This window comes from Protopterus annectens, chromosome 6.part0 (genome assembly GCF_019279795.1).
Source record: "Protopterus annectens isolate FY-2018-M chromosome 6.part0, PAN1.0, whole genome shotgun sequence".
NCBI lineage: Eukaryota > Metazoa > Chordata > Ceratodontiformes > Protopteridae > Protopterus > Protopterus annectens.
Window position 1 is genome coordinate 1,986,745,285 of NC_056737.1, and position 26,528 is coordinate 1,986,771,812.

Below are 26,528 nucleotides of genomic sequence, written 5' to 3' on the forward strand. Positions count from 1 at the left end.
GTAATGTTTTTGATCTACAGTACCTGGGGTCTTCATATCTGTCACCCACACCTGGTCACCGGGCAACACATCACCCAGCGGCCTTGCCCGATGGCGTCTGTTGTAGTTTGCCGCATTATACACCCTCTTCTCCTCCTCTTTCCCCACGAGCCTTCTCCAGTCAGGCAGCACAGGGTCCAACTGCGAAGGATGAATCGGAAGAGAAGTCCGCAACTGACGTCCCATGAGAAGTTCCGCAGGGCTATAACCATTCTGCAGTGGCGTTGTCCTGTACGCCAGAAGAGCCATGTACGGATCGACACTTTTTTTAAGCAGGTTCTTCACCGTCTGAACCGCACGTTCTGCCTCCCCGTTACTCTGCGGGAACCTGGGGCTGCTTGTGACATGCTCGAAGCCATAAGCAGTTGCGAAGTCCGCAAAGACTGCCCTGAAAACTGAGGTCCATTATCAGACACGAGGACCTCTGGGATACCATGGCGAGCGAAGAAAGACTTTAGGTGGGTGATGACCTCGTTGGATTTGCTATGTTTCAACAATGCGATCTCAAGAAACCTGGATAAGTAATCCACGGCAAGAAGGTAAGTATGTCCTTTTAGTTCAAATAGATCCGTGCCCACTCTTTGCCATGGTCTGTCAGGGCATTCCGTTGGGATGAGGGGCTCAGGATGATTCCTTCTCTCTGAGATGCACGTCCTGCATCCCAAAACCATGTCATTTATCTGTTGGCTGAGCCCAGGCCACCAGACAGTCTGGCAGGCTCTGGCTTTGCACTTCACAATGCCTTGATGTCCCTCATGTAATTTCAACAACACCTCATTACGCATGGCAGAGGGGATAACAAGGCGTGAATCTTTTAACAGCAACCCATCTTTCACTGTTAGTGTAGAACGATCTGGCCAGTAGCTCTTCAGTAAAGGTTCCTGGTTCGCATACAGCGGCCACCCCTGACTGCACAATTCCATAACCCGCACACACACACTGTCTGCTTTCAGCTGCTCCCGTAGTGTCTGGAGGAAGGATGGCTTCACCTGCATGTTTTTCACAATACTGTTCACGTAGATATCCGTATCCTCCATTAACTTTGTTTCCTCCAGTGTTAGCCTGGTTTTAAGTGGAGAACATGACAAAGCATCTGCCACCCACAGTGATTTCCCTGGAGCGTACTGCACTGTGTATGAGAACTGCATCAGTCTCATCCTGAAGCGTTGGATTCTAGGCGGTAGAAGATCCAGCGCCTGACCTCCAAGCAATGAAACCAGGGGTTTGTGATCAGTTTCTAGACAAAACGATTTACCTAATAGGTAATCTCTGAAGCGTTCACATGCCCAGGTAGACGCTAGAGCCTCTTTCTCAACCTGGGCATATCGTTGCTCTGTAGGTGAGAGTGACCTTGATGCGTATGCCACAGGTCTCCAGCCGTCCTCCCATTGTTGCTGCAGCACGCTCCCTAACCCAAAGGATGATGCATCCGCAGAAACCTTCGTATCCCTATTCGGTCGTATACAGCCAAAACTGGAGGTGAGGTGATCGCATCTTTTAAGTCATTGAATGCCTTTTCCTGGTTCCCCCCCCCAGTACCAGCTGTTCTTTTTTGATAATAAGTCTCTCAGAGCCCTATCCCTCTCAGCCAAATGAGGGATGAACTTTCCCACCTGATTCACCATGCCCAGGAAACTCCTGAGTTCTCCTACTGTAGCGGGTGCTTCCATCTCCGTGATGGACGCGGTCCTCCTTGGGTCTGGGCTTATGCCAGAATCTGTGATGACATGGCCCAAGAAGGTCACTTTGCTCCTCGACAGGTCACATTTCCCCACATTCAGCGTAATGCCTGCCTCTTCCAGTCTCTTTAATGCCGCATGAAGCCGGGCATCGTGTTCCTCCTGGCAATGACCCCAGACCAGCACGTCGTCCATGTGGCAAATCACACCCTCTAGTCCTTCAATGACCTCTGCCATCATGCGTTGAAAGTGTTCGGGTGCAGAGTTAATGCCAAAGGGAAGGCGATTGAAGCAAAAACGCCCAAAGGGGGTTATGAATGTGGTAAGCGCAGCCGACTCCTCTGACAAAGGAATTTGCCAAAATCCCATATTGGCATCCAGTTTACTAAACACCTTCGCCCCGGCAAGCATCCCAAGACTCTGCTCAACCGAGGGCAGCACGAACCTCTCCCTGCATACGTATTCATTTAACTTAGTGTAGTCTACACATAGTCTCAGTCTGTTACTGTCTTTCTTTGGGACGACAACCATGCCTGCACACCAGTCAGTAGGTTCCTCCATTCTGGTAACGACACCCAGCGTCTCCATCCTCATTAACTCCTCCTTCACTTTCCCCATCAATGGTAGGGGTATCCTCCTGGGGGTCTTCAGAGAGTATGGCACCGCATTTGGCTGAAGCTTTATGTGGTATTTCCGCTGCACTACCCCCAACCCAGAGCACAGTTCAGGGTATGAGGTCTTCAAAGACTCCATGGTGATAGTGTCAACCCGCTTCAGGAGACCCAGCCCCAAAATAGCAGGAAGACCTAAAAGCGGCGTATGGAGTCCTTTAACAACATACACCTTCTCGCATGTCTGTCTTTGTCCATAACCAAGCTGAAGCTCCAAGGATCCTGTAACCTCCAGTGGCGTCCCTCCAGGACCCAACAAGGGTTTCTCCGGCTGCTGGAGCACAGGAGCATTCTTTCCACTGAACAAGTTGTCCAGGTCTGACTTGGAAATAACAGTAACATCCGCCCCCGTGTCAAGCTTGAAAGTCATAGATGTGCCCTCTATTTGAACCTCCACAATCCAGGAATGGTTCCCGGAGGAGACAGAACCAAGGAAGAAGCCCTGTTCTTCACGCTCTCCAAGCTCCTCGTCCTCCTCGATACACTGCACCGCCTTAATCTGCCTGCAGACTCGCTGGTAGTGGCCCTTCTTCCCACACGGCGACATCTTGCAGCGGTCGCCGGGCATAGGAGTTTATGATGAAATGGGCCCCCACACCTGTAACACTGCGAAATCGGAGCGTCTTTACCCTTTTGCATCTGTCGCTGAAAAATCGGTGTCAAGGACTTGCCCCAACCTTTCGAGGTCTCCAGCCGGCGCTTGGTGTCAAGTGGTGTCTGCACAGCATTCACGTTATACTGCAGGGCACTACTGTCGCACCTCAAAGCCGTCTGCTGCTTCTTAACCTCCTCCGACTGTCTGGCCATGTTTACAGCTCTCTCCAAGTCCAGCTCTTTCTCCATCTGCATCCGCTCGGACAGTCTGGTGTCAGCCAAGCCCACAACAATTCTATCTCTTATGAGCTCATCGTGCAGCGTCCCATAATTGCAGTGTTCAGCTAAGGCATGCAAAGCAGTAACAAAAGCATCAACAGTCTCATTCAGTTCTTGTTTTCGCATGTTAAATCGTGCCCGTTCATAAACAATGTTCTTTTTGACAATAAAAAATCTTTGAAGCCGTCTTTCACTTTGGCATACTCCTGATGCTCTGCATCGGTTAGCTTGAGGCCTCTCAGGACATCGTCTGCCTCATCACCCATGCAGTATATCAGGGTGTTCACCTGGTTCCCTTCTGGGTTTGAAGATAAATTGCTGGCCTGACGGAACCGTTCAAAACGGCGTATCCATCGTGTCCATTCATGAGGTTTGGAGAAATCAAAGGGCTCCGGCGGCTGAATGCTAAACGTAGCATTGGGAGCTAGCCGCCATGTTAATTCTAGCTCGCGGCTGCCGACCATTCTCTTCGTCCGACATGTCCGCTCCCCACGTCACTAGCCCACTCGTACGGTCTTCAGCAAGTGTTCAGCAAACCCAGGCACAGCCACACAGCACTTCTGACACCATGTCGTGTTCTTTTACTTAAGAAAGAAGACGCGGGACAACTGTGTGCTGTTGCTACCAACTCCAAACTTTATTGACAAGCCAACGTACAATACAATCAACATCCTTCCTGTCTCACAGTCCTTACGTCATGCACCTCCCCGCCCCCAAAGAGCATTAGCTAAGGCAAGACAACTCAGTCCATTGAATACACCACAGTTAGTAGCCTGATTAAATTTGTCTGTTATTCTAAGCCTCTTAGTTTTGGTTTTAGCACTTGGGCTTCAGGCCAGTTATTTTACATTTAAGAAGGTTTTTGTGGTCTACACTCTCATACTTCCCAAGTTTACCTCATTATGATGAAGGTACCTCATTTGGAATTCGAAAAAGTTCATATTCCTTGAAGTTCCACATTGAAAGGGTCTGTCACATATTTAGTGCTTTTAATTTTTTTAACTGATATCCATGGTAATAGAAATTAATCATATTAATTCATTAAAATATATTTTTATAAGTAAAGCCAGCATATTTTACCTATCATATGACCTTCCTAGTTAAAGTTGTTTGTAAACTGTTAATACATGTTCTGCATTTTGCCCATTTGTTCCACATTATGAGAACTAGTGTTTCTCATTTTGGAGATGGAAGGTTAAGAGCTATGTACACTCTTGTGGACAAACCCTTATCAAAACCCTCTATCCATAAGTCCGTCCAGGTTTTCAGAACACTATGTCTGGACAATTCCCATCAGTTTTGTCTGCCAGCCTGGTCAACATGGACATGCTGAGACAGTGTAACAACTGCCTCATGTTCACTGACAACCGTCTTCTCCTAGCACATAATTCTTCTACTTGTGAGAAATGTATCTTCATCAGTAACCTGGAATCCATGCTCTCCTGGACCACAGTCAGTACCCCTGACAAAGCGGAGATTGCCAGCACAGACACCACACCACCCACATCACATAGCCAAGCACAGCACACACAGACACACACACAGACACACACACACACACACACACACACACACACACACACACACACACACACACACACACACACACACACACACACACCTATGCAGAGGTCCACAATAAAAACTTACCTAAACAGCAGAGACCTCCAAAACACACTCACAAACATTCCACACACAACACCAAAAACATCACAGACAGCAGACAACACACCAATGTCTCAAACACAGCCCATAAGGCATAACAATAAACCAACTCAGTCCATAAGGCACAGCAATAAACCAAACATACTAGTCATTGGTGACTCAATTGTGAGACACACTGATGTCCCCCTCACCAGGTTCGGCAAGGAGAAGGTCACGATCAGTTGTCTGTCAGGTGCCAGAATCTGCCACATCATGCACGCACTTAATTTTCTCCATAACAGATACAAGTATGACTCTGTCATTGTGCATGTTGGTGTGAATGACTTGAGACATACCTCCCTGGACTATATGAAGAGAGATATGCTTGAGATCTCAGAGTATGTGCCTCAGGCAAGTATGACCCTAGCCCTAAGCAGCATCCTACCTTCACCAAGAATACCACCACTATACCAACATAAAGTAATTGACTTCAACAATTGGCTTAGTTTTTGGTGTCATTCTAAGAGGATCCAGTATCTGTCTGCCTGGGATGACATGGTTGACAGGCCTTGATACCTTGCCAGAGATGATCTCCACCTGTCACCCTTGAATTCTGGATTCTGGCCAAGGCTCTTACCTTCCCCATTGTGCCTTTTTAGGAAATGTCCCAAAGACAAATCTTCCAACATAAAAAATCTGTCAAAAAACAAACTGAAGGCCATGTTGCTTAATGCTAGGCGCCTTAACCCGAAAATGCATTAACTGGAGGCTCTCCTCGCACTGGTAGATGCCAACATCTGTGCAGTCACAGAAACTTGGTACAAGGCTGCAGACAGCACCCTTGCCTTACCAGGCTATACCTCATTCTGCATATTCCAACCCTAAAATGAGGTTGAGAACACTAAGAGTGATGGAGTCTCTATCTTCATTAAAGACAAGCACACCTCCAGACTGGTTTGCCAGTATGATGCACTAGAACTACTTCAGGTGCAACTGACAGTAGCAAGACACCCATCCACATTATAGCCAACTATAGACCCCCTCTCCATGACTCAGGACACCTATTCCTCCTATCTGGACCTACTTGACTACATTAAGGTATCCACTAACACCCTGATTCTTGGTGACTTCAACTACCCCACCATAGACTGGGTGAACTATTCCAGCACTAATGCACTCACCCAATGATTCCTTGACTTCATCAGTTCTAATCCACTAGACCAGCTCATCTCATTCCCCACAAGGGGAGATAACATTCTGGAGTTGGTTCTCACCAACATGGGCAACCACTGCACCACTCCCATAGTAAGTTCTTCCCGGGTGAGATCAGACCATTGGTCTGTCTCATTCAAATTTTCTATCCCGCCCAAACCCCTTCCAGCCATAACCAGACTAAAAAAAACTTCTCAAAAGCTGACTGTAATCTCCTAAGGGAGGGTATCAGTAGCTTCACACCACTGCCCCCTCAGAGGATGCAGACAACTATGCTGAACAGTATGCCAGTGCAGTATACAAGCACCTGTACAACTACATGGACTCAGCCATAACTAACAGAACTAAAACCTGCTCCTCAAGAAAACACAAACCTATCTGGTGGGCATCCTCTATCAACAGGCTTTACAACAAATGAAAGAAACTGTTGTCCAAGGGTAAAAAGACAAAAGATACATATTCCTAATTGGTAAAACACCTTCCTTAGCTTCAACAAGCAAATTAGATCATTAGCGAAAACCTCCGAAGCCAAACATGAATCGAAACTAGCCCCCGAAACAAAGGGAAACCACAAAGCCTTCTTCAGTTACATCAGGAACCTCCATGGTAAAGGCCAGGTTTGTTCTGAATTAGTACTTAATGGTACCATTTACACTGATCCTGTTGACATAGCCAACCTGCTAGCAGACAGGTTCAGTGCAAACATCATCCCACTTCCCCTCCAAAGGCCCATTTGACATCACCGATACTTGTCCTGCACCTCACATCTCCATAGATCAAGTGTTAAAGGCCCTATCTAAGGAAAAGAACACAGCTTCCATGGGACCTGATAGTATCCCAGGCTGTATTCTGCACCATTTCCAGAAAGAATTATCTTTGCCATTGAACACCCTATTCAGTCACAGCCTAAGTACAGGTTTCATTCCAGCAGAGTGGACAACTACCATTGCCATCCCCTTGCACAAACATGGTGCTACTACTGACCCTGGAAACTATCGCCCCATTAGCTTGACAAGTATGATCTGTAAAGCCATGGAACATATTATTATGGACCTCATAAACAAGGACATAGGCAATCTCCAAGCACTTGACCCCACCCAGTTTGGATTCATCAAGGGCAGATCTTGCTTGTTGAACCTGGTTGACTTTTCTGAGACTGTCACCAAGGCCTTGGATGAGGAAAAGTCAGTACATAAAGCTTACCTTGACTTGGCCAAAGCCTTTGACACAATCCATCACTTGGGCATCACCAAAAAGCGAACACAACTTGGAGTAAATCCCTATCTCATCAGGTGGGTGGTCAACTGGCTCAACAATACGACCCAGAAGGTCAAAATAGGCACCTCCATATCTGACAGCAGACCTGTCACTAGTGGTGTTCCTCAGGGATCTGTCCTGGGACTCCTACTGTTTGGCATCTACTTCTCAGAGGTCCAGGCAAAGACAAAAGGCCTGTGGCTGACCAAGTTTGTGGATGACTGTAAGTTGGGTGCTGTCATTAACTCCTCAAATGATGTTAACATACTACAAGGGGGTCTCACAGCAACAAATGATTGATGCCAAAGTCATGGCCATAAGTTAAACGCAAAAAAATGTATTGTCATACTATTTGGCAAAAACACAGCCTCTACTGATTACTACATCAACAGCAACCCCCTAAGCACACAACCTGTGGTGAGAGACCTGGGTTCACAGGATGACAACAATCTCACATTCGACCATCATTTAGCAGTAGTGCTCAGAAAAGTCTTTTACTTGGTTGATCTTATAAGTAAAGGGATTGCATACAGAAAAAGGAGGTTATTACCTCTCTGTACTTCTCCCTCATTAGGCCAATAATTGAGTACAACACCCCATTTGGTATGTACCTCTCCAGACACCTTCACCAGCTGGAAAGGCCACAGAAATACCTCAGAAAGAGAATCCATGGCCTCCAACATCTGTCCTATGTGGACAGGCTCAGATCACTATCACTTTACTCAATATTGTACGGATTGCTTAGAGGTGATCTGTGTCATGCCTACAAGGCAATCTCGGATCCTGCCCTACTAGAGATTCTCCATATCCATAAGTCTAACTCCTCAGACATTACCCACTCAAAAGGTCTAAATCTAATATGCAACATTAACAAAACCTGCTGGAGGGACAGGATTGTCTCCCAGAGGCTGCCCCATCTCTGTGTCTATTATTCTAAGAGTGTATTAGTTCTGGTTTAAGCACTTGGGCTTCGGGCCAGTTATTTTACATTAAGAAGGTGTGGTCTGGACTCTTGTGGGAGGAGAGGGTAGATTCTGCTCTTTTGAGCTGCGAGTTTCTGGTTAAAGGCTCATTGTGCCTGTATATTTGAACTGTTTCTTTCTGAAATTGGTGCACCTCGTTTGCTGTAGCATAGACTACATTCAAGCATGCTGAATCTAGCTTTGTTTGTATAACTTGAGCACTAATCCAGGCCATCTTTTTTTGAAGAAGATTCCCTTTTACCTTAGTGGCAGGAGTGTGCAGTTAGAACTTGTCTGATTGAAGACTGCTGTAACAGGGCTCAGTTTTCAGCTTTTTATCGGTTAATTTGTTTAAATCAGTTTGCTCATTTGCTACTGTTATATATTAAAAAAATACACTTTAGGCATCGCCTCATAGCTAGGGTAAAACTATTCCCGGCACCATAAAGTCTGCTTTTCAAATTTTCCCTTTGAACTAGCCATTTATTTTTAGTTTTAGCACTCAAATCTGTTTCTTTGAGCTCAGCACTTGTCCAGAACTCGTTGTAAGCACTAAATAAGCTACAAATTACTACATCACTCAACTTTCCTCACTTGTCTAGAGGAAAACAGTTTTTAGTACTTAATAAATAAGCACTTATCCAGGCATGTCTAAGGGTCAGTTCTTGGTGTTTTCTCCTGTCTACCTGATGAATCTGGGCATCTTGGGGCAATGTAGCAATTGCCTCATGTACACAGACAACCGTCTCCTCCTACCACCCAACACTACAACCTGTGAGAGATGCACTTATATAGCCAAACTGGAAGCAAAGCTCTCTTCATCCAAGACTGGACTAGACAGTCAAAAGAAGAAGGTAAACACTATGCCACACTCATCACATAGTCCCTCAAAACCTACACCATCAAAACACACACATAGCAACAAAAAACACACACCTACATTTGTGGAGGCTCTCAATAAAAATCTGGTCAAGCAGCAGAGACCTCCAAAGCAGAAACGCATGCAGCCTCCACCCCCTAACACAACCCAAATGACACATAGCCCACAAACTCAGAGTGCCACTCAACCACAGCCCATAAGGTATAACAACGTATCCAACACTCTAGTCATAGGTGACTCTATAGTCAGGCACACTGATGTTCCACTCACCAGGCTAAGCAAGGAGAAAGTTACTGTCAGCTGCCTGTCAGGTGCCAGGATCCGCCACATAACGCACACACTCAGGTCACTCCACAACAAGTACAAATATGACTCCGTCATTGTTCATGTTGGTGTGAATCACTTGAGATGTACCTCCCTGGACTACATGAAAAGAGACACGGAGGAGTTCTCCAATCTTGTAGCCCAGGCAGGTATGACCCTGGCCCTGAGTAGCATCCTGCCATCACCCAGAATGATACCACAGTACAAGGACAAAATGATTGACTTCAACAATTGACTAAGCTTCTGGTGTCATTCTAAGGGGATCCAGTATCTGTCTGCTGGGGTGACATGATCGACAGACAACGATGCTTTACCAGAGATGGCCTGCACCTGCTGCCCTTGGGATTCTGGATACTGGCTAAGGCTCTTGCCATCCCTATAGTGCCTTTTTTAGGCAAGGTTCAAATAACAAATTCACCACCATAACAGGTACAAGCAAGCAAAATCTGAGGGTAATGCTACTTAATGCTAGAAGTCTAAACCTCAAAATGCATTAACTCGAGGCATTCCTTAAAATGGAGAATATCGACATCTGTGCAGTGACAGAGACCTGGTTCAAGGCTCCAGAGAGCACCTCTGCACTACCAGGCTATAATTCATACCACACCTTTCAACCACCTAACCTGGACTGAAACACTAAAGGTAGAGGAGTGTCCATATTCATTAATGATATCCACACCTCCAGGCTAGTTGCTCAGCATAATGCATCTGAGATTATCCAAGTGCAACTAACTCTGGGCAAGACCACAATCCAAATTTTAACTTGCTACAGATTCCCCACCATGCCCCAGGATTCCTACTCCTCATTTCTTGATACACTGGAAAATATTAGAGTACAACCCAACACGTAATAATGGGCAATTTCAACTATCCCACCATTAATTGGGAAAACTACTCGTGTACCAACTCTTTTTCTCAATGTTTTCTGGAATTCATAAATTCCAATGCTTTGGATCAATTTATCCACACCCCCACCAGGGGCAGCAATATCCTTGACCTGGTCATTATCAACACGGGCGACCGGTTTTCCACACCAGAGGTCAATTCCTCGTTGGTCAGATCCGACCACAAGCTAATCAGCCTAAACATCCACATCCTGCCCCCACCCCCCCACCCCCATTAGGGAAACCACCGTAAAAAATTTCTCCAAAGCCAACTTCACGCTTCTTAAGACAGAAGTGGCAAACTTCACAACACCCATGCAGATGGACAATAGAGGTACGACTGCTGAATCCCACACAAATGCACTTTATAAGCACTTACATGAGTGCATGGATCGCACTATCCCTAACAGAACCAAGATGCTATCCTCCAAAAAAAGGAAGCCAATCTGGTGGCCCCCTGCCATAAACAAACTCTACAACAGAAAAAAGTAATGGTTGCAAAAAAGAGTAAAATCCCATGACTGGAAAAAGTCCCTGGTCAGCCTCAGTAAGGAGCTGAGATTCCTCATAAAATCCTCCAAAGCTAGTTATGAAAACAAAATCACCACTGATTCCAAAGACAACCACAAAGCATTCTATAGCTATGTCAAGAATCTCAATGGCAACACTCAGATCTGCTCTGAGTTACAGCAGAATGGCACTAGATATACAGAACCAGCTGATATTGCCAACATCCTGGCAGATAAGTTCAGTGCTAACTTTACTCCTCCCCTCACCCCCTAAAGGACCCATCTCTATATGAGAAGAATGCAAAGTTCCTGTAATCATGGCTGCACAAGTAAAAAACACACTCTCCAAAGCCAAGAACACAGCATCCATGGGACCCAACAACATCCCAGGCTGCGTTCTACATGTACTAGAGAATGAACTGACACCCCACCTAAGCATAATCCAAAAACCATGCACATAGGACTAGGTGCATGGACCAAACCAAAAGTATCAGGAAAGCAAAAAAGGGTCCAGCATCAAATAGGAGTGAAAGGCTACATTTATTGTTATAGATAAAATAAAAAACAACTAGGCATACCGGTTTGGGCAGAACAAAATGCCTTCCTCAGTGCACCTAAGCCCCATGTTCAATCATAGCCTCACCTCAGGCTTTGTGCCCACTGAATGGTGCACAGAGATGGTTATCCCACTCCACAAAGGGGGAGCCACCACAGACCCTGGGAACTACCGCCCCATTAGCCTAACAAGCCTGGTCCATGGAATGTATCATCATGGAACTTATAAACAAAGACATTGGTAATCTCCAAACTCTGGACCCCACCCAGTTCAGGTTTGTAAAAGGCAGATCATGTCTTCTACACCTGAATGACTTCTTTGAAGCAGTCACCAAAACCGTAGATAAGGATAAGGTGGTTAACAAAGCCTATCTAGATCTCGCCAGGGCTTTTGACACCACCCCCACTCTGGAATTATAGATAAACTCACTAAACTAGGTATAAATCCCTATGTCACAAGATGGGTTGCCAACTGGCTCACTAACAGAACCCACACTGTGAAAGTAGCAGACTCCAAATCCGACTTCAGACCAGTGACACATGGAGTACCACAGGGTTCAGTCCTGGGTCCTCTCCTGTTTGGTATCTACTTTTCTGAAGTACATGCTAAGACAGAAGGTCTTTGGCTAATGAAGTTCAAAGATGACTGCAAACTAGGAGCCATAACTGAAACTCCTAACGATGTGGACATCCTACAAAAGGGCCTCACTGAGACAGATGCCTGGTGTCAAAGCCATGGCCTCAAGCTCAATGCCAAAAAGTGCATTGTCATCCCCTTTGGTAAAAACTCTGTACCCATGAGCTACCACATAGGTGGTAGTCTACTTAACACCGAAAGTGTAATAAGAGCCCTTGGGACACAGGTGGACAGTAGTCTCTCCTTTAATAATCACATCACCACAATAGTCAGGAAATCCTTCGACATGACACACCTCATCACAAAAGGTTTCCCATCCAGGAAAAAAGAGGTCATTGTTCCCCTCTACTCATCACTCATTAGACCCATTATAGAGTACAACACCCCTTTTGGTATGTATCTCACAAGACATCTACAACAACTGGAAAGGCCACAGAAGTACCTCAAAAAGAGGATTACTGACCTCAAACAGATGCCCTACGCAGACCGTCTCAAAAAACTCCAGCTTTACTCCGTCGCATATCGTTTACTCAGAGGTGATCTCTGCCTAACATACAAAGCTTTGTCAAACCCAGAGCTGTTAGACATGCTCCACTTAAAGAAATCCCAATCCCTCTGAGCTACATGCTTTAGGGACCTAAATCTTGTCACCACAATAAACAGAACATGCTGGAGGGATAGATTCCTATCTCAGAGACTTCCCATACTCTGAAACACACTACCTATCTATATCAAACAAAGCTCCTCATTAGCACTCTTCAAAAAAATCTTGATGATTGGATGGGAAATAGTAACTTCACCCCAGGGATCACCTCTGTGGCTCTGCTCAACAGGGCACATTATGTACTATCTGTGAAAACGTGCTGTGGCAGTTTTCCTTATTAAAATCTGGATTTTAACTGGTGGTTTCGCCCTAAGTTTTTTGCTTATAGGAAACGTGTCATGGCCGTTTCCTTGCCTACTTATTGGTTTTAGCTGTGGTCCGCTACACATTGCGACTGGTTTTGTGTTGTTTTTTGTGATTTTACCAGCCATACTCCTTTTGGTTTATTGTTTACATAGTTATTTCACAGAATACATTTATTTTGAAAAGTTTCTTGTGCTGTGTACAGTTCATTTGCAAAGTCCAGTCATTTTGAAGCGTTTCTTACACTGATGAGTGGTTTCGCAAAGTACAGTGATGTCAAAGTGTTCTTGTGCTATGGAGACAGTAGCCCAACAGCAGAAAAAGGTCTAGTATGACAGGAATGCTCAAGCCCAACAGTATGCTCTGGGACAGCAGGTTATGGTGCTCATTCCTGTCAGATGCAATAAGCTGCAGGCAGCTTGGGAAGGACCATTCAAAGCAGTAAGGAGGGTTGGTGATGTTAACTACATGGTAAACCTGTTAGGCAGGAGGCAGTGGCACAAGCTGTAGCATTAACATGATGAAGCCTTACCATGACAGGGAGGCCCGTGTGCTGAGGATTTGCAGTGGGTGGCAGGAGAAGTTTGAGGGGGATCTGGTGACTGATCTCCTCAGTGAGACTGGACTGACACCTCAGTGGAATGGGTATCAATGTCCCAGTGGCTATACCCTACCCAGGTTTGAGAAATCTGAGCAGTATTGCAGGAGTTTGGGGAAATGTTAATGCCAATGCAGATGGGCTCTCAAGACAGGGTATGGGTTAATGTTTTCCCAGACAGGCTCATTTATCTCAAGCATTTCTCCAGGGTCACTTGAAAAATTAGCTTGAGTCTTCAAAGGGGGGAGAGATGTGATGATGTGAGGTAGTGCCAGCTGTGCTAGGGGAAGTAGGGCAGTGCATGTGTACCATATGTCAGTATAGCTTGCTGGAGTTTTGTAAACAATTATATGTAATTTGATTGTCAAACTGATTTGTACAGATGTGCATGTTAAAAATGTATTTGTAAAGTTGCTTGTGTTAAAAATGTATTAATAGTGGGTCCTGCTGGACAGAAAAGAAATATACATGTATGTCACACTGTATTGTTGTAACTGATTAAATGTATATAATTTAACAGAGGATACTGGAAGGGAAGGGTTTAATCTCAGCCCAGCTAACCTTAAGAAAAATAGCCTGAAATTCAATGACTTGGTTTAGGCAATACATTTTTTTCTCGCAGGTCTGAATGCAGCCAGAGATGCAATGTCTGTGAAAAGCCTTTCTGCAGAAAAGGAGGAAGTGTTTGAATTGTTTTATAGCTTCCAGATGCTGTAATAAGCCTTAGTAAAGTTCTATGCGTGTATTGTGACACCTCTGTGCCAGTTCTTGGCTCAGTTACTTAGTGAGGGAGTAGTGTGGGAACCACAGAGTCAGGCGACCAGATGTGATATCAATCTGTAGCCAGCACTGAAACTGCATTTGAATACTAGTGGGAGATGTGATAGATGCATTTTATTAGATCTGACAAGAGACACTCATCTAACTTCGCTTTGCCTTGCTTTAGTAAGTAACTAAGGAACAGTAATTCTTTAGTCATTTGGGAATATATAGTGAGATTAGCTAAATGTTGTTTTTTCTGTATCTGAATCTTTCCATCTGTGTTGTTTTTAATATTTCCTGTAATTGAAACTTTGATGTTTATTGTAAATAGATATTCAGCATTTTCATTTTTCCTTTTTTATTATTTTATTAAATATATCTATACTTTTCATTACGGCTGGTCCTTTGAGAGCCCTTGCATGTATTTAGTGGCACTGTGGCTCCATGTTCTTGAAAGCCTTGGTATTTGGTCAAATACTACCATTTGTATAAATATTAATTTTATTAAGTGTAATTGGGTATACTTTATAAGAGCCTTAGAGTAGCTGGTTTGGGTGTTCTGGTGGCAGTGTATCTACCTTATAGTCTGGGTGGAGGTGTCAAAGTGGGGAAGCTGTGCCAGCCTTTCCCAGGTGTGTGTGTGTGTGTGTGTGTGTGTGTGTGTGTGTGTGTGTGTGTGTGTGTGTGTGTGTGTGTGTGTGTGTGTGTGTGTGTGTGAAATCAAATCTCAAAGATAGTGTGTATGTCAGCTACTTTGAACAGGGACACTGACAGCACTGATTTCATAGAGAAGATAGTGGAGAGCTTGGCTTGGAACACCCGGCTAAGGACTCAACTCTATAGCTGTGTCAGTGGGGAGTCTTATTTGGGGCCTGGAGGGAAAGCCTAGCCCCAGAACTGGAATGTGCATTCCCTGTGTGCTCTTAAGGGAAATTGTACTTGATGCAGAGAGCTGCATCTGAAAATACTGTGTGTCTATTTTTTTTTTCTCAGTGAATGTTCCCCTCTAGTCTCAGTGGTGAGGATTGAGGCTCCTTGATCACTGGCCCAGAGGAGGGAAATCACACATCCTATCTGCCTTGTTAGGGGCAGCTGGCTGACTGTCAGAAAAATTACAAGCACTCACACACACACATACACACACACACACACACACACACACACACACACACACACACACACACACACACACACACACACACACAGACGTAGACACACACACTCATCCTCCAAAGCTGACAAAACTGGAGGGATGGAAAAAAGTTCTGAAAAGTCCTTCTGGAACAATTTATAGTATTTTCTGAAGGACTTAGAAACCTCAGCGTTTTTTCACTAAAGACACTAGCACATTCTAGAAATAGTCTAAGAGAAAGAGACCCCCCCACAAGTAGAGTCAGAAACCTTGTCTGTCCCTTCATCCTCCTGTCCAGATTCAGAATCTTGAATCTCTTCAGGAAAGGAGGTATTCCCCTTTCTTTTACTACATGCTACTGTATAAGATGGATTAATAGCCTGAATAGAACACTGATCCAGACCTAATAAGCTACTCCAGTCTAAGGAAATTTGAGGAGTAGATACATGCTTAGCTTTCTGTTTCTTTTTGACAGGAAAAATGGGAACAGCAGTGTTATTAATGGCATCAGCAGCTTCCCAAGGGACTGGCACAACATTCTGACAAAATGGAGAAGCCTTTCCTGTTCTCCTTCCTGGGACCAACAAGAGTAGCTCTCCCTTGCCACTGAATGGACTCCCAACAGCCACAAAGAACATGAATAACCCTGGTCCACAGTGGCTATATCTGTTACACCAGAGGGATCCGGGGTAAATGATGACTGGTATGATTCACAATTAATAGCCACAGTAGAGTCATCCACTTGTAGCTGAGACAAATTGTTAGCCTGCTGTGATGGCAAAGACTGTTTGCTTAACTTTAATTTTGTGGCTGTAAAAAGGACTGAGCATGGGACTGAGAGACTGTTCCATGATCAAGCCAAAAATTGTCTCTCTTTCTTGTAGAAAACAAGCAGCAAGTGCAGATGAACACTAAAATTCTTTAAACATCACTTTTGACAGCAGACAAATACAGTGAAAATCACTTTAAAACACTTTTCCAGCCTCACAAAGTGAAAAAAAAAACAATTTCTCCACAGGAAAAAAAATAGTTTTCAGTTACTTTAAACAGCTTTTAGAATGACAGACAAAACAACACTCCCATTTAAAAGTACCGTACAGTACAGTCTCTTCACAGTCCATTAAAATACAAGATTGTAGTGCTTCATAAATGTATTCATAGAGAACCTAGTTGCTGTTTCGAGACTACTTCTAGAATCTAACTCTTTCCGAAAAAACATAGGTGAGGCCAAGGCCCTGGTAGAGTGGGCCTTGACCCTGACTGGAATATTTTTGTTGTGGTGAAAATAACGAAAAGTTATAGCCTGAGACAACCATTTTGAAATAGTTTATTTTGGCATAGATTGTCCCTTCGTACCTCACTCAAATGAACAATTGATCTGAAGATCTGAAAGATGTTCTGTCAAGTTAGTACCTGAGTTGTCTGTGGACATCCAAGGTGTGGACATTTCTTTCTCCCTCGTTTTTAGGTTCAGGAAAGAAAATGATGAGATGCATAGTTTGGCTTAAAGTAAACTTGGATACCAGATTAGGCATGAAAGAAGGGTTAGTTTTCAAAGATACCCTGTCTCTGTGGAAAATGAGATATTGCTGACTCAATGTAAGAGTTTGGAACTGAGATACTCTTCTTGCAGAGGTCAGAGCAATCAGTAAACCAGTTTTTCCATATTAAAGACCTCAAGTCAGTCAGATTAGGTGGTTCAAATGGAGCAAATGTTAGCTTCTCTAACACAAAATTATGATATCAAGGAGGGGCCATCAGTTTTCTTGGATGCCTCTTAGGCAAAACCCCTTTCAAAAACATTTTGGCATAAGAATGCATTGAAAGAGGAGGATCCATGTGCAGATATGCTCAAATGGCCAATAAATTAACATTGATGTAGCAGTAAGGCCATAGGATAATAACTTGTGCAAATACTGTAAAACCAGATAAACACTAGCCCTGAAATAGTACTGATTATGTTGATGGCACCAATTTGAAAAACAAACTTCCACTTGCTAATATATGATTGTCTAGTACCAGGCTTTCATGCTTCCATTAGTACCTGTTGCACATCCTCAGTAAATAGATGCCTAAAAGGAATTAAGACCCTATCACCCAGGCAATCAGTTGAAATTGAATGGGGTTGGGGCTTATCAAACACCCCTGGTCTTGTGTGTGTAGATCCATTCTGTGAGGAAGCTTCTGGTAATTACCCCTTGGCCATTTACAGAAAATGAAGAACCACTGTTGCCTGGGCCAGAAGGGAGTTACCACAATGATCTTGGGGGTTTCCTTCTGAATCTTCAGAAGTACCCTGGATATCTGTGGAAAGGCTAGAAAAGCATACAGGAACATTCCTGTCCAAGGAAAGGAAAATTAATCTGTCTTACAGACCTTGTTGCATGGAGTCTTGGAGCAGAATCTTCTTAGTTGATTGTTCAGAGAGTAGGCAACTAGGTCTCTACATGGGAAACTCCCCACAGATGGATAAATTCTTGGAAGACCCCCTGGTCTAATTTCCATTCATGAGGTTCTGCCTTTGCCCTGTTCAGCTTGTCTGTTACACAATTCTGCTATGATAGAATGTAGGATGCCTCTAGAGTAAGATTATGCTGTCTGCAAAGGGAGTAAAACCCAGTTTCCCCTTGCTTATTGATGTACTACATGACTTTGGTATTGTCTGTAACAACTGAAGAGTTCCATGGCACCAAAGGTGATTCAGAGAACTGAGTGCCTTGATGAGGGCAATCACCTTTTTTATATTTATGTGCTTGCATCTATCCTTTGTGTTCCATGCACCTTGCACTTTTCTTCTTCCTGAAACTGCTCCCCAAGCAAAGTCTGAGCCATCTGTAGTGAATGACTGCTTTGGAACACGGAGACAGAACAGGTGACCTAGATTTAGGGAAATTCATTGTCTCTACCAAGTGATTTCTCTTCTGACAAACCCCAGCACTGGAATTTGAAAAGCCAAAGTATATTTTTGCTGGAACCAAACAGACTTCATATACTATTGTATCCTTGTCATGTAGAGTCTTACTAGGGGTATAATGAGAATCGTAGATACCATGAGACCCAAAATACTGAGGTATTCCCCTCACAGCGACTAAAGTTTGAGTGGAATACCTTAGAACTAGAGCTAGATATAAATATATTTTTCCTGTGGAAGAAATGCACTTTGAACTGAAGTGTCTAATGCACCAGACAAACACAGCAGTGTGGGAAGGAGTCAAAAAAGACTTTTGTATGTTCTCTTGGAATCCCAGCCTGTACAAGTAAACACATCCTTCACTATCTTAAAATCTTAGATGAATGGATGGGAAATGACACATTCATCCCAAACCCAGCCTTTCTATCTCTTATGGACATTATGAATAACTAATTAAGTGGAACTGCATGGCTAGACTTAGCCAGTCTATTACATAGTATTGGCCCATGACATTCATTACATCCCCAGCACATCATCACACCTTCCCCCAGAGAGAGAGGAAAGGAGATATTATTTTGTCATTCCTCTCCTACTACATGCTGGCTCCTGTAGTATCCTCATCAATAATCAAACCTATGTCTTCTGGGTTATAGTTGGTTTTCATCTCTTTTCATCCATGGCCAGTAATTTTCAGTGTACATCAAGTTATACAATTAGTCAAATTTTATAAACTAGTGTTTAGACACACTGATCCAATATATTTATGGCATATCTCTGTGTTGTCAGTATCTGGCTTATCTAAGCATTTTGTTTTATTAAAAAGAATAGGTGGTTGCGAATAAGATTTGCTTCAATACATTGTCAAAAAAAAAAAAAAAAAGACTGTCCAGTTGAGAGCCAAGTAAACATGCAAATTATGTATCTCTCTGCATCCCACTAAATGTCACTTAGGAAATCTGACCTTCTGATGCAGCAACTGCTGTACAGTTTCAAATCATGAATCTGAATTTAGCCAATAGTTTGTAACATAACTCAAAAAGGGGGTGCCAAGTAGCAATGCTGCACTTTGGAAACTGTTAGAAAGGTGTGCACATCTGTTCAGTTAAAAGGTATCTTTTCTTTTCTCCTTTCTCAGAAGACAGCACTGGTTAATGAAGAAGAATAAAGGTTTCATTCATCAGCAAGGTATTTAAATTATACATATGAAGGTGGTAACTGGTCAGTGTATACTCACAGCAGGTACGTCCGTGTAGTCTTTTCTGAGTGCTCCTTCAGTGTAGTTAGAAGAACGAAAACAACTGCACTTCCTGTGTGGGCCTGGGGATCCCATATCACCTTTGGGTCCAGGTACGATATGAACTGCAAATGTTACGATAATTGTACAATGTAAAACTGTTAGAAATGCATATTAAATACACTGATATTCAGCTTTGGAAACTGATATATACGATTGCAAGAAACATAGAAAATAATAACCAAAAATATATTTTTTTATAGAAACATTCTTAGTAAGTAGCCAGTGGAATATGTGCATGTTCATAACATATCTGAAAATCTATGGGGCAGATGTGTTTCTCAGGATTCACTATACAATCTTGAAATACTGAAATATCGAATTTCAGTATTTCGAGACTGAATAGTCGAAAAACCACATATACGAAAACCCACAATCACGAATACTACAATTGCGACCATTCACACACACACACACACACACACACACACACACACACACACACACACACACACACACACACACACACACGCACACACACACACACACCAGGACATAATCACACACACACACATACACCTACCTAACTAAACAAACATAACAACACACACAAACACACTTAACCTACCTATAAGCAGGGGGGCAAGCCCCCATGCACCCCCCAACCCCCTACTTGTATATTCTAACTCTGAGGTTGCACTAAACACACAAAAAGCACCACTACACACACTCACACACACTAAAATCCCTACCCATTATCCTCAAACACACAACACTTACCTGAAACCCCAGATAAATCCACAAACCGTACCACATGTCACGAATGCGACACCATGATAGCGGCGGATTCGACATTTGCAGATTCGGCATAGTGTAGTTTCAGTTAACTGCACTTTCCACTATTCGGTCTCGACATACTGAATTTCGACATTTCAGTACGTCGAGATTGTCTAGTGTATCCGTTTCTCACTGTTATCATATATGGAGTATACCCCATAGAAAATCATTTAGAAATCTTTTAGTAAATGCACCTGGATAAAGCTAAATGTAAAAGCCCTGGTAGTTCCCAGTACGTTCTTGGTGCGGGCATAAATAAAATGAATACAGACTCAAGGACAAGTCTGTCCCAGGGCTGTCTGTTGTAGAGAAGTACAAAAAAATGGATATATTTCTGCACTTTTATGTAATGAACCTGTTTGATGATTATCCTATTTTCTGATAACCCACTTCATCTATCAAAGGGTTGTAGAGATGCCAGAGCATATCATGGTAACCAGTGGGCTAAACCACTGAAACTCATTTTTATAGGGTGCTAGTTTGTCACAAAATGTACACTCATACTCAGTCATATGCTACATGCGCACATAAAAGCAATTTAGTAAATACCAGTTCAACCACTGCATGTCTCAGAGATGGGATAAAACCAGGGCATTTGACAAAAACCTTAACTGAAACAGGAAGGACATGCAGATTTCCCATAAAAAGCACTTCGGCTAAGACTTGAACTAGAGGGCTCTTACTGTGAGGCAGCAGTGCTCCTCACTGCACAACCACGACAACCCTCTGCAAAGATGCCCAGCATCATTTGTAAATTAAATCAACAAATTGTATCTCCTCCCTTGTGTAATTCTAAAATGTAACAAAGTATCTTTTCTGTTACTTCTGCTACTTATACTGTAGTATTAATTCAAATCAAACATAAGATTGTTTGACTGTCTATATGAAGCCTAACTGTTTCACTCTTTGGAGCAATCTGTCAGACAGCTGTTGGCTGAATGTAAGTGTATTCACTGCTCCAGGGATTATAATATCATCAGCCTGCTGCAAAACACCTATTTTAGCTTTATTTTTGCTAGACTCGTATAGTGTTACTGTGAATGTGCTACAAGAAGACATCTGAACATATAGGTCAGGTATATTATGAAAGCCTAACTTTCTCTGATCTTCAGATCTCTCATTCATTCAATATAACATCAGAACACCATATTTAGTCCAACCTAAACTTGACAGTACTTTGAAAATAATGCATTTATTTGATATTTCAACAATCTACCTTTCTGATCTTCCCTGCAGTCTTATATTACCACTGGCTACTCACTGGCAGGAAACAGTTGTGCTTCTTAGAAAAGTAATAATTTGTTGAATCTATTTTAAATCAAATCTAATTTATTAGTAAGCCTAAACCTAGGCTTGTAATAGCAAAATACATCAGCATTCCAAGCATTTTATAAATGTATTAAAATAATCTGAAAGAGGAAATTAAATCAATAATATTAATAGGTATGTTGCAGCCTAGTGATGGCTCGACTCTCTGCCATCTAGCCCTAAATAAAGGGCATTGCAGTAATAAAAGTTTGAAAGACCCAATAAAACAGCCACAGCCATATCCTCTTATGGAATTTAGAGCTTAATTTGGGCAATACACTTCAATGTACTTCAAATGGAAAGAAAAGATCATAAGAGTTGATAATACTTGGACTCTTAGTGTCAACCAGTCAGAGATCATGTCAAACATCACACATGAAAAACAAATTCCAGTCTATTAGGAGGGGTCTGAATAGAAAGATGATGAGATCAGCAAGAAAAGGAGAGAGTAGTATTGCTGGAACAGAATTCATCTTCTAGTCTTGGTGAGTACCTTAACATGGTGGACCCTGTTTACACAAAATCTCTCAAAAATGACACTGATATATAAACTGTATCTTATATAGCATATGTCATGGAGAGAGGTAGCTTAAAAATAAGACAGCTGGGCGCACAAGTCCCAAGATAAAAAAATTGCCCAGTCCTGTTGTGGGCACTGGTGTGGAAAAAAATGGCAGTATAGAATCCTCAAAACAAGGAAACATTCTTACAATGGGGTTAGGCCAGGCTCAGGAGCAGGTTGACTCCTCTGTTGTAGAAGGAAGCAGTAGTCCACAAAAAACACAAAAACTGACAGGCCAAAAATGAGCAATAAAGATGACAGTGTGGACTATTGAAGATGAAGAATAAATGATGTATTGTTATTATTATACTAGAAGCCCAGAATTTCCATTTAGAAGATATTCTGAACAATTACGTGAGAAATTAGAGAAAAGAAAAATATTTGCACAAGAAAAACTTTCAAAAGCTTCAAATGCAAATTTGTGTTCATTAATACAACAAATCTAGGAAAACATTACATAGACAAGGAAACTTTAGGCCTCCTGGAAAAAGAAGTGACAGAGGAAGTGTGAAAAAATAACGAACAAAACCCAAGAGTTTTTTGAAAGATACCTGGGTGGAATCTCCCAGATATGCTCAGAATTAGTCCAAAATGATACAAAAATCACTGAACCCACAGACATTGCCAACATACTGGCGGACAGGTTCAGTGCAAACTTCACCCCCCTCTCCCCCCCAAAAGGAGAGATAACTATCCCAGCGGAGTGTAGCCTCCCAGACATCTCAAATGCGCAGGTAAAAGCTGCTCTCTCTAAAGCTAAAAACACAGCATCAATGGGACCGGATGGTGTCCCCGGCTGTGTGCTACACGAACTCAATGAGGAACTAAACCCGCACATAAGGCAGCTGTTTAATCTTAGCCTTACCACAGGATACGTGCCCAAGGAGTGGCGTACGGCAACTGTGGTCCCACTCCACAAAGGTGGTGCCTCTACGGACCCTGGTAATTACCGCCCCATAAGCTTAACAAGCCTGGTCTGCAAAGCTATGGAGAGGATCATAATGGAACTCATAAACAAAGACATAGGGGACTTGCAGACATTGGACCCGACCCAGTTTGGCTTTGTCAAGGGCAGATCATGCCTTTTGAACTTGGTCGACTTCTTCGAAACAGTCACCAAGGCCATTGATGAGGGAAAGGCAGTCCATACAGCCTACCTTGACCTTGCAAAAGCTGTCGACACAATACCCCACTCAGGTATTATAGAGAAACTTACCAGCTTAAATGTAAACCCATATGTCACAAGATGGGTTGCAAACTGGCTAAAGGACAGAACCCACAGGGTCAGAGTTGCTGGCACCATGTCAGACTCCAAGCCGGTCACAAGTGGTGTCCCACAGGGCTCAGTCCTTGGCCCCCTGTTGTTCGGCATCTACTTCTCAGAAGTACAGGCAAACATAGGAGGACTATGGCTGACAAAGTTTGCAGATGACTGCAAACTGGGCGCCATAGTGGAAAGTACATCGGAAACAGATATCCTTCAGAGGGGTCTCATGGAAACTGATAGCTGGTGCCAGAGCCATGGCCTGAAGTTAAATGCCAAAAAATGTATAGTCATACCCTTCGGGAAAAACAAGGTAACCCCAAGCTACCATATAGGTGGCAATCCACTAAGCACAGAAGAGGTTATCAGGGACCTGGGGACCCAGGTTGACAGTGGCCTTTCTTTTGACACTCACATTGCTAAAGTGGTTAGAAAGACCTTCTACATTGCCCACCTGATCATGAAGGGATTCACATCCAGATCAAGTGAGGTCATTGTTCCCCTGTACTCTTCACTTATTCGACCAATGATCGAGTACAATGCCCCATTCAGGATGTATCTCACCCGACACCTGCAGCAATTGGAGAGACCCCAAAAGTTCCTCACCAAAAGGATAAAGGGATTCCAAAATCTGTCATATGCTGCCAGACTGAAGAAACTCCAGCTCTATTCAGTCGCATACCGTCTGCTCAGAGGTGACCTGTGCCTGACATACAAGGCCATGTCCAACCCGGAATTAATGGACATGCTCCACCTCAAAAAATCCAAATCTACCAGATCCACTAGAGCAAGCGACTTAAACCTTAGCACGGATATAAATAAGACATGCTGGAGGGATAGATTTGTCACTCAGAGACTCCCTATGCTGTGGAATAAAATCCCGGTCCATGTGAGGCAGAGCACCTCGCTGGCTCTGTTCAAGAGAAATCTTGACCGGTGGATGGGAGATCATAGGTTTACCCCGGGAATCATCTCTGTGTCACTGCTGGACAGAGGCAAAACAAACTAATGGGCACAATATTTTTTAACATAAGGGGTGGCGTAAGCCACAAAACTTTGGGCTAGGCTTATAAATGCCTTAGGGCAGATAGCCTAGTATAAACCTATGAACCTATAAAAAAGAAACATGGACATGGGAAAGAAAAAATATGATATGGTGCAATGTTTATACAAAGGAAAAAAGCCAAAATAATAAATACAAGAAAGCTGCTACAAAGGTACTTGAAGAGAAATGCAGGCAAAGGCACCCAGATATAAAAAAAAATCACAATACAAAAAATAAGAACACAAAGCTGGAATGTAGAACAGAGGATTAATAAGGTAGATGTTAAAGAAATAGAAAATGAAGTTATGGATCTAGTGAGGTGATTGTTCCCCTGTACTCTTCACTTATCAGACCAATGATTGAGTACAATGCCCCATTCGGGATGTATCTCACCCGACATCTGCAGCAATTGGAGAGACCCCAAAAGTTCCTCACCAAAAGGATAAAGGGACTCCAAAATCTGTCATATGCTGCCAGATTGAAGAAACTCCAGCTCTATTCAGTCGCATACCGTCTGCTCAGAGAGGTGACATGTGCCTGACATACAAGGCCATGTCCAACCCGGAATTAATGGACATGCTCCACCTCAAAAAATCCAAATCCACCAAAACCACTAGAAAGATATAGATGGCAGAAAGAATATAAGACCCAAAATGTTAGAAATCTGATAAAGCAGACAAACACATTAATAAAAACTATTAACAGAAAACCATGTGATTTAATAGAAGTAAATAGGATCTATTACTTTGCAGCTAAATTAATAATAGATGAAGTTTTAAAACAAAAACACAGTGCAATATGGGAAAGGAATGGAAGAAATAAAATGCCATCATGGAAACATTGAATATAGAAAACTATAAAACAATTATGACAAGAAGTGTTACTGTAAGAAGAATAAAGAAGAGGGAACAGATCAACAAAAATACTTAGACAAATAAATGTGGTAAAAGCAACAAACAGCCTCAGAACAGACCAAGATATATCTTACACTATTGCAAATAAACTAAAGATATCAGCACAGGCTGAAAACCAGACTATATGAAGATAAATATGAAGGAAAAGTACAAAATAATCAATTCATTGATTATCTAAAAAAGTTTTATAAAGAACTGGGAAACAAAGCAAAAGGAATAGAAACACCACCATAAAGAAAATAAACAGACAATTTTGAAGAAATATTAACAAAGACCCCCACGGAACAAATCAAAGATCCTGAATGAATAACAAAATTATAAGAAGCAGTAAGGGGTTCAAGTGTGCAGGATATGAAATGGGATGAAGCAATGGCCAGAGAAATAAAAAAAAATAATAAGAAAAGCTCCTAACTGGAAAACCCCAATCTCAGATGCAGTAACTATATTCTGGCTAAAAGTATTAATGTCTTTACACAAAGATTTAGCCCTGAGTAATAATTACTTATATGCACATCCCAAACAGACACAAACCTGGTTAACAACAGGAAAAATGATACTGCTCCTTAAAACTGAACCTGTAAACCATTCTAAAAACTATAGACCAATAATCTGCATTCTAATGATCTACAAACTTTATACTGGAATTGATAAGGAGTTTATAGTCATTTAGAAGAAAACTCAATCACGGCACTTGAACAAAAAGGTAACAAAAGAAAGTCATATGGAACAAAGCATAATTTGTTGTTAAATAAAGCCATAATAGAGAATTGTAAAAAGGGGGAGGAATCTAAATATGGAATGGATAGATTTCGAAAAAGCATTTGACAGCATCACACAATAATGGATAAAGGAGTGCTTACAGATGTATAAGATACCTCCTACATTGATCAATTATATTATAGTGACCATGAAACAGTGGCAAACAATT

The 26,528-nt window shown here is 42.7% G+C and overlaps 1 protein-coding gene across 1 annotated transcript in view; it reads right to left on the reverse strand.

Annotated features, from left to right (window-relative positions):
• Positions 1–26,528, reverse strand: part of LOC122805018 (acetylcholinesterase collagenic tail peptide-like) — a 951,363-nt gene that overhangs the window by 390,246 nt on the left and 534,589 nt on the right. Inside the window, exon 13 of the mRNA XM_044075274.1 lies at positions 19,671–19,795. Coding sequence (XP_043931209.1) covers positions 19,671–19,795 — 125 coding nt within the window. The remainder of the gene's footprint in view (positions 1–19,670; positions 19,796–26,528) is intronic.